Source organism: Anomaloglossus baeobatrachus, chromosome 1, assembly GCF_048569485.1.
Source record: "Anomaloglossus baeobatrachus isolate aAnoBae1 chromosome 1, aAnoBae1.hap1, whole genome shotgun sequence".
Lineage (NCBI taxonomy): Eukaryota > Metazoa > Chordata > Amphibia > Anura > Aromobatidae > Anomaloglossus > Anomaloglossus baeobatrachus.
Window position 1 is genome coordinate 762,776,231 of NC_134353.1, and position 7,725 is coordinate 762,783,955.

General features: G+C 47.6%; 1 protein-coding gene across 2 annotated transcripts; it reads right to left on the minus strand.

Moving 5' to 3' along the window:
- Positions 1 to 2,117: 2,117 nt before the first annotated feature.
- Positions 2,118 to 6,038, minus strand: LOC142299810 (uncharacterized). 2 transcript variants are annotated; one of them, XR_012752659.1, is made up of 3 exons: positions 5,274 to 6,038; positions 5,033 to 5,173; positions 2,118 to 2,774 (listed from the first exon to the last, which is right to left on the minus strand). XR_012752659.1 is itself a non-coding variant. In XM_075341853.1 (2 exons), exons 1-2 carry the CDS (start codon positions 6,021 to 6,023, stop codon positions 2,731 to 2,733), a joined length of 1,035 nt encoding a protein of 344 aa, XP_075197968.1. In that variant the 5' UTR covers positions 6,024 to 6,038; the 3' UTR covers positions 2,118 to 2,730. The 2 variants fall into 2 exon arrangements, 1 of the variants encoding a protein (XP_075197968.1); XM_075341853.1 differs by having other exon boundaries at positions 5,033 to 6,038.
- Positions 6,039 to 7,725: the final 1,687 nt, after the last annotated feature.

Here is a 7,725-nt window from a genome sequence, read left to right on the forward strand (position 1 = left end):
GCACTTTTAAAGAAGCGCCATCATCTGGCGCTGTATCCAACTCTTCAGCAGCCCTGATGCCGGGTGGCTCGCTGGGTAATAAGGGGTTAATACTAGCTTTGTTTTACTAGCTAGAATTAAGCCAGAGATTTTTAATGTCAGGCAAGTTTGATGCGGCCATTAAGAATCTCCAATAAAGGGTTAAAAAAAGACACCACACAGAGAAAAAAATACATTAATAGAAATAAATACACAGACACACTTAGAGGCTCCATGTTTATTACTCCCTCTCATCCTTCCACGATCCTGGTCTTCTTTCTCCTTTAACCCATGCAGCTCTGCTACATCAGACAGCACTGCATGAGAGGAAGAATGCTGCTGCTCCCCGTGCAGTCTAATCACTCCGTGAGTAAGCAGAGGCTGCAGGTTGTAGGCGGTGACATCACCATTGTCAGCATTGCAATAGTAACCTGACAGGCGGGTTACTATAGCAACGGTGATCTCTGATCACCTGATTCCCGGCGCAGCTATTCACTGGCTGTGACATCCAATCCCTGCTTGTGGGCTGACTCTGTAAAGAGCGCCGACATGCAGAAACGGGGAGCCAAGCTTGTGCCTGAGAATCTCGCCGGTACACGGAGATGCTCGAACGAGCACCGCGTACCGGAGAGATGCACTGACAGGATCTAGCATGATGTCATAGCCATGTGACCAGTCTGTAGCCAATGAGATTATACACACACGCACGTGACTGGTCACATGCTATGATGTCACGGAAGGTCCTATCATCAGTGCTGGTTACTGGGAGGTCACAGCGATGATCGGAAGGAGACAGAGTCTACAGGACGTGTCGCGGGACCTGTAAGTATAATGGCAATGTTTATTAACTATTACACTATGTGTATATGTATAATGTGTTTGTGTGTGTTTGCCTGCCATTGTTTTCAATGGGGTTTGAAGGTGTTCACTGAACGATCGTCGAATGTTCGACGAACACACCCACTGTTCGACGAACCGAACTCGAACACTAATGGGGTGGCTCATCACTACTCACCACCCGTGAATTTAAGGTGCGAATATTGGAACATCTAAAAGACATCAAGAATGCATCAATGGTAGAGTTCTTGTCTCTTTTAAAGACCATACAGAGACATTTTAAAATCTTTCATAAATGCAAGTCAAATGGGTTAATTGATCAGGTTAGTCTCGGCCCTAGAGGAGGTGATTTTGGCCAGCTTCTAGCTAGAATTGAGTGTAAGTGGATTTATCGTTTGGAATCATTAGCCCCACAGGGCAGGGGCTTAATGAGAACAATGGTTTTAGTTCCTATCTGTGAAAGCACAAATGATGACAACAGTTTAAATGTTAACAATATGAAATTTTGGAGTAGTTTCAATCAATATCTATTTCTAATGGTACTTTAGAGTGAGGTTTCCATTTGTTTTTAGGGGGGGGTATTGTTTTTAGCTGTTTCTGTTATTTGGTCTTAATTGGTGTCTATCTATTTATTTAATTTTCAGTGTCTAAGGCCCGTTTCACACGTCAGTGAAAAACACTGATGTTTTTCACTGGCGTGTAAAACACGCACATGTCCCTCCGTGTGCCGTGAATTACGGCACACGTGGGTTGTCTAAGTGCAATCCGGGCTCCGTTCTCCATGGCCCGTGATTGCACTTAGAGATTAACCCACCTGTGCGCGCTCCCGCTCTCCATGGTGCTGATCGCTTCCGCGGTGCAGCATCCGGCCAGCGCTGACTCCCGCAGCAGCTGCTTCCGGGTCGGCTGTGTCGTGCATCATGAATATGTAAAAACGACAAAAAAGAGAAGTCTTTGGATTTGCCTCATATACCATTATATCCCATGGCCCAAAAACCACCAACAACAATGCAAATTGCACATAGAAAAATCTTTAATTGATTGGGTCAAGCATATAATTTTACATGGGATATAAAACATTATAACAGGTAAGGAGGTAAAAAGACACATGAGAGCGAACAAGAAATCCCCATGTGAGGCTGCATGGATCTAGCAGGGTAAACACAAGGGTATATTCCCAGCAGGGCCAGTGTAAGTGCCTTCACAGCAAACAGATTCAATGTGAAAGACAGAGCAGTACTAAGTAAAGAATCATAGGCACATTTACCCAAACACATAGCCCGGCAAGGAATCCACCAAATGTAAAACTCACATGCAGACGCACAGGGGGAGCAGTCCCAATACGTATTTCGTGATGACTTCCTCAGGGGACCGTGGACAAAGGAGGGGAATGGACAAATTTATACACTAGTGTATATCAAATCATTTGCAGCACCTGTCACGGCTGCAGAGCTTAAGCACACTGAGCAGGCGTGGGCGGCTACTCCAGCATCACCTGGGCTAGGGAAAACCCTATGATGACGTCACTTTTACCCAGAAGACGCTTCAGGGAGAGCCGTACACACTGCACATGTGCAGAGCCGCAAACAGGAAGTAAAGCTGCAAATGCCATGTCTACTCCTGGCAGAAGAAAGGGCAAATCGCATTAGGAATCACAGATAATATAGAACACTGTACAGGGACAAGAATATATACAATTACATCATAATAGCATCCAAAAAAGATGTACATGAAAGACATTAACACTGTTTATACAATATCAGATATAACAACATTTTCATCAATAAAACAGAGTCTAATAAAGAATCACATATGGAGGACATGAGCATATTGTATTCCTTCCCAGATCATGTTCAATGCAGACGGACCACCAGGTTAATGACACAGAAAGATATGCACCAAGGGTACAAAGTAAAAAACTGTAAAGAAAAAGAGACATAAAGGGAGTCCAGTTAAAAAAAATTTTTTAAAAACCATTATATACAGAGCAGATTCAGTGCAGGGAACCCGCAGCCAAAACAAATTACACCCTATAACGGGAACCACATCAACCGCAGATGAGATCAACTGATTTATAAATAGGAAATAAAGGTCTGCCTCTCATTCAATCCCCGAGGGACCACTGTGTCAAGGAGAAATATCCAGCGACATTCCACCCGTGCCAACGCCTTATGGATGTTACCACCCCTCAGTCCAAGGTGCACACGGTCAATCCCCCTCACCTTAAAACTTGAGGGGTCAGACCCGTGATACAACCTAAAATGGCGGGGGATGGTCTTAAGGGAATCAACATCCTCAGATTTCGCTTGTTTGGCAGCGATGATATCTCTAATATGCTCCCTCGTCCGGACCCGTAACTCACGACTAGTGAGTCCGACATATATTAAGTCACAGGCACACGTGGCGTAATAAATTACGCCCGTGCTACTGCAAGAAATATATTGTCGGATCTCAAATGTTTTGGAGCCGTCCGAGGAAGTAAAGGATGTTGCCCTGAGGATGTTCCCATGACGACACGCAATGCATGAGCCACATGGATATGATCCACAGATAGGACGTCCCATCATGAATGGTGGTTTCTTTTGTGCCACATAATGGCTTTGGACCAACATGTCGCGCAGGCTTCGGCCCCGACGTGCCGTCATGAGGGGTCGGTCGGGAAGCATATCTTTCAGCACAGGTTCTGTTTGTAAAACAGACCAGTGTTTAGTTAATATGCCACGGATGTGGTCCCATTGGCGGTTGAATGAGGAAATAAAGCGCACCTTAGATTCAGCAGACTTCGTCTTGTCAGGATTAAAACGCAAAAGTAGTTGGTCTCTTGAAGCTGCTTTAGCGCGTCTATAGGCCTTTTTAATGGATCTGGCACTGTAGCCCCTCTCCCTGAACCTATCACGCATCTCACTGGCTCGACCCTCAAATGTATCCGTCTCTGAGCAAATCCGTTTAAGGCGGATAAATTGCCCGGTAGGGATCGCATTGATGGTAGATTGTGGATGGCCAGAAGATGCATGTAACAGGGCATTCACAGAGGAGGGTTTCCGATAAATGTCAGTGGTCAGAAGACCCTGATCATTAATGGAAATACCAATATCCAAAAAATCAACCCTAGACGGATCAGCCTGATAGGTGAGATAGATGTTATAAGAGTTGGAGTTCAAGTGGCGCACAAAGCCCTCAAGCTCCAGGGCGGTCCCCCCCCAGATGACAAAGATGTCATCAATGAAGCGGAGCCAGCACTGCACATGGGAGCTAGCCGGCACGCCGTCGCCGAAAACCTCCCTCTCCCAGTAACCCAGGAAGAGGTTTGCGTACGAAGGCGCGCACGCCGCCCCCATCGCAGTGCCGCGCCGCTGGAGGAAGAACCGCTCACCGAAGGTGAAGGCATTGTGCGTCAGTACGAACTCCAACAATTCCAGAATCAGGTGTTGTAATGGTGGTGCCCAGTTACTCATACCCAGGAAATACTCAACTGCCTGCAGGCCATGCTCATGACAGATGTTGGTATATAAGGTCTCAACATCCAGAGTCGCCAGCAAAATCCCACGCTCAACTGTCAGGCCATTAATCCTCCTAAGGACGTCCGAAGTGTCTCTAACATGGGAGGGCAGCGTCTCAACCAGAGGTTGGAGATAAAAATCAATAAATTTGCATACTGCATCGCATAGCCCTCTGATGCCAGAGACAATCGGACGTCCAGGGGGAACCCGAGGGTTTTTATGTATTTTAGGCAAAAGGTAGAACGTGGGCGTTACTGGCATATCTGGAAGGAGACCATCATACATCTTCTTAGTAATGGTACCCGAGGCAAGAGCATTCTCGAGTATGAGAGTCAACTGGGTCAGGAAACCATTAGTTGGATTGGAGGGGAGCATCTGGTAGAAGTCTGTATTTCTCAATTGTTTGTACACCTCACGCTCATACATGGCAGAAGGCCAAACCACCACGTTACCCCCCTTGTCCGCTGGTTTAATGATTAATCCCTCTAGTTTCCTCAGTTCCTCGAGGGCTCGCTGATGTTTAACAGCAAGGTTATTATTATTTGTTCTCTTAGAGAGGGATCTCAGGTCACCCATAACTAAGTCATGGAAGACTTGGACCTGAGGACACAGCGAAAACGGGGGGAACGTGGTGGAGCACGGATACAAACGTGTAGGAAAAATATTATCCAACTCACCAGATGCCTGTCCCTCCAATTCCTCAAGTGTCCGCACAGCCTCCCTCTCCCTCTCGATGGTGCAAGGGTTCAGGCTCGGTCCTCTAGCATGTATTTTATGGAGGACCACCTTTCTGAGGAACAGATTCAGGTCCTTAGCGACTGTAAAAAGATCAAAATTACAATCAGGTACAAAGGTTAAACCTAGTTTTAGGACCTCAATCTGGTCAGTAGTCAATTGGACCTGAGATAGGTTAATCACCTCCAGTTGGTTGGAATTGCCCTTCTTTGGAATTGCTCCCAAGGTGGATTTTCCAAGGGCTGGTGATGTTTTCTCGGGTCTATTTTTACCCGAAAAACCTCTCGTTACAGGTCTAGATGAGGCCTGAGATGTAGAACTTTCATCCTCCACTGAGGAGATGGAGGAGGCTGATACGGAATGAGGGAGTCCGACAAAATTTCTCCTCCGACGTGTTGTCCCTTTCCACCGATACACCTGCTGATTCTTATAATCAGTAACATCACGTTGATATTTTTTTGTTTTATTAGAGACCAACTCCTTTTCCCACTTGACAAATTCCTTATTCATTGTCTCGTGGAAATTAGATAGCTCAGCGGGGGTGAGTTCCTTCGTGGTACGGTCTTGTAGAACAGAAATCTCTTCATCAATGGCACGGAGAGAGGCCTCATTATTGTTAATAAGAAGCCCCATAAAGGACCTGGAGCAAGCAGTAGCTGCTTCCTCCCAGTCCCTTTTGAACGTCTCATCCGTGACATTAAATGAGGGAAAGACCTGTACCCTAAGACCTCTGGGTATTAACCCCCGATCAACATAGCGCTGCATAAATGCCTTGTTCCACCAGAGTCTCATTCTGCGGTTGAACAATACTTTGATTTGGCTGCAAAGTTCCCTGTGACTTCTTGAATCCGCTGAATTGTCCACTTCGCCCTCTGTGTCAAAAACCTGGTTTAATTGAGTTTGCCACGCGGATTCACGGGCTTTAAAGTCCATGCTGCTTGGAAAAATGACTGTGAAAAAACACAGAAAGAGACAATTAACAACACCCAAGACAGTCACAACAGACTTCAATGAAGTGAAAGGCAACAACTTCAGGATCATATAAAAACGACAAAAAAGAGAAGTCTTTGGATTTGCCTCATATACCATTATATCCCATGGCCCAAAAACCACCAACAACAATGCAAATTGCACATAGAAAAATCTTTAATTGATTGGGTCAAGTGTAGTGGGTGGGCCTACCCCTACTAGTTTAACATAGTTACCCGGCATTGTGATTATTAAAAGTGTTGAATTTTATGTTTTTATGTGATGTGTAAGGGCACCCCCTAGTGGCCGGGTGGGACGGCTGTTGCCACCGGGGAGGAGGAGTCGGCCGGATATCTAGGCTAGGTCTGAATGTGTGTGGGGAAGAGAGATCCGGGTCAGCGGAGTGCGAGCATCTGCAGCGGCAAGTGCGATAGTGTGAGCGGAACATCAAGGGACACCGGAGAGGAGGAGGTGGACGTAACCTCAGAGCCTATTCTGCCGGTGTGGGTCCGGTGTATGCTTGGCTGAATAGTGGGTGCCCGAAGGAAGTAGAGTACGGAGGGCATATCCCCACCCGAGGTGACGTTTGGTCAGAGTGTCCCCAGCTCCACTAATATTGCCGTGATCCGCTGACCGGAGTGGTTTTTACCGGAGTGTCTGTCAAGCTGTGAGATCCGGGACAGCAGTGTGTGCACTTGGGCAGAGTGTGAGCGAAACAGCACGGGACACCGGAGATAAGGAGGTGGACGCAACCTCAGAGCCTATTCTGCCGGTGTGGGTCCGGTGTATGCTTGGCTGAATCGTGGGCGCCCGAAGGAAGTAGAGTACGGAGGGCATATCCCCACCCGAGGTGGCGTTTGGTCAGGGTGTCCCCAGCTCCACTGAAAGTCTACAACTGCCTGTTTCTTTACTGTCTGCTGTTCGGATTATTGGACTGTGCTGAATAAATGTTCTCTTTTATTGCATTCAACTACTGCCTGAAGTCTTTTTGTGGAAAGGAGAACGAAGACACTGACACACACTGTTTTAACTCTAAAGAAGTGATGAAGACAGGGATGGGCCTGCACCATAGTGCTTCCACGACTACACAGCCAGAGGCCTCCCTGCCTGGTCACTTCATGTGGCGTAGTCGGCAGGATCCAAGTCCCTTGCCGGAGAACCAGGAGACTGAAGACCAAGTAGTGCCTGAAGTACGGAATGCGGATTATGGGAACAGATTTCCAGTCCCATGGTGGGAGGAAGAAGTGCCCAAGGCGTTGGACCGGGCACAAGATGGCGGCAAGGAGGCCGTTATCTGTGAGGAAGAAAGGGCGCGAAAAGTTGGCGCCAAAAGAAGGGCCTGGGGCTGGCCGGCGCCGAAGAAAAAGGACAGAGTACTCCGCCCAAAGAGGGGAGGCGCCAGCTCCAGGGCATTAAAGACGAAGAAAAAGGAAAAAAAGTACCTCAGCGGAGGAGTCGAGATGATGCGCAAGGCTGGGGGTGGAGTTTGTTCAAGAGCGGGAAACGAAGACCCGCCTCCACTTCCTCCAGTCTCAGCGTCGACACCACCGCCATTACCAGTGATTCCGTTGAGAACCGAGATGGAGAACTTTGGGCAACCTGCGGAGTTGGCGACGACTATGGCCCTCATCAGCCTTGGCCGAGGCCGACCCCGGTTCGCCCCTGC

What these genes read in the sequence shown, in the direction of transcription:
- LOC142299810 (XM_075341853.1), bottom strand. Translation starts at nt 6,023, where the DNA reads ATGGACTTTAAAGCCCGTGAATCCGCGTGGCAAACTCAATTAAACCAG. An exon ending in ATTGGAGGGACAGGCATCTG is followed by an intron (nt 2,775 to 5,032) that starts GTGAGTTGGATA and finishes TTTTCTTTACAG; the next exon opens with TTTTTTACTTTGTACCCTTG.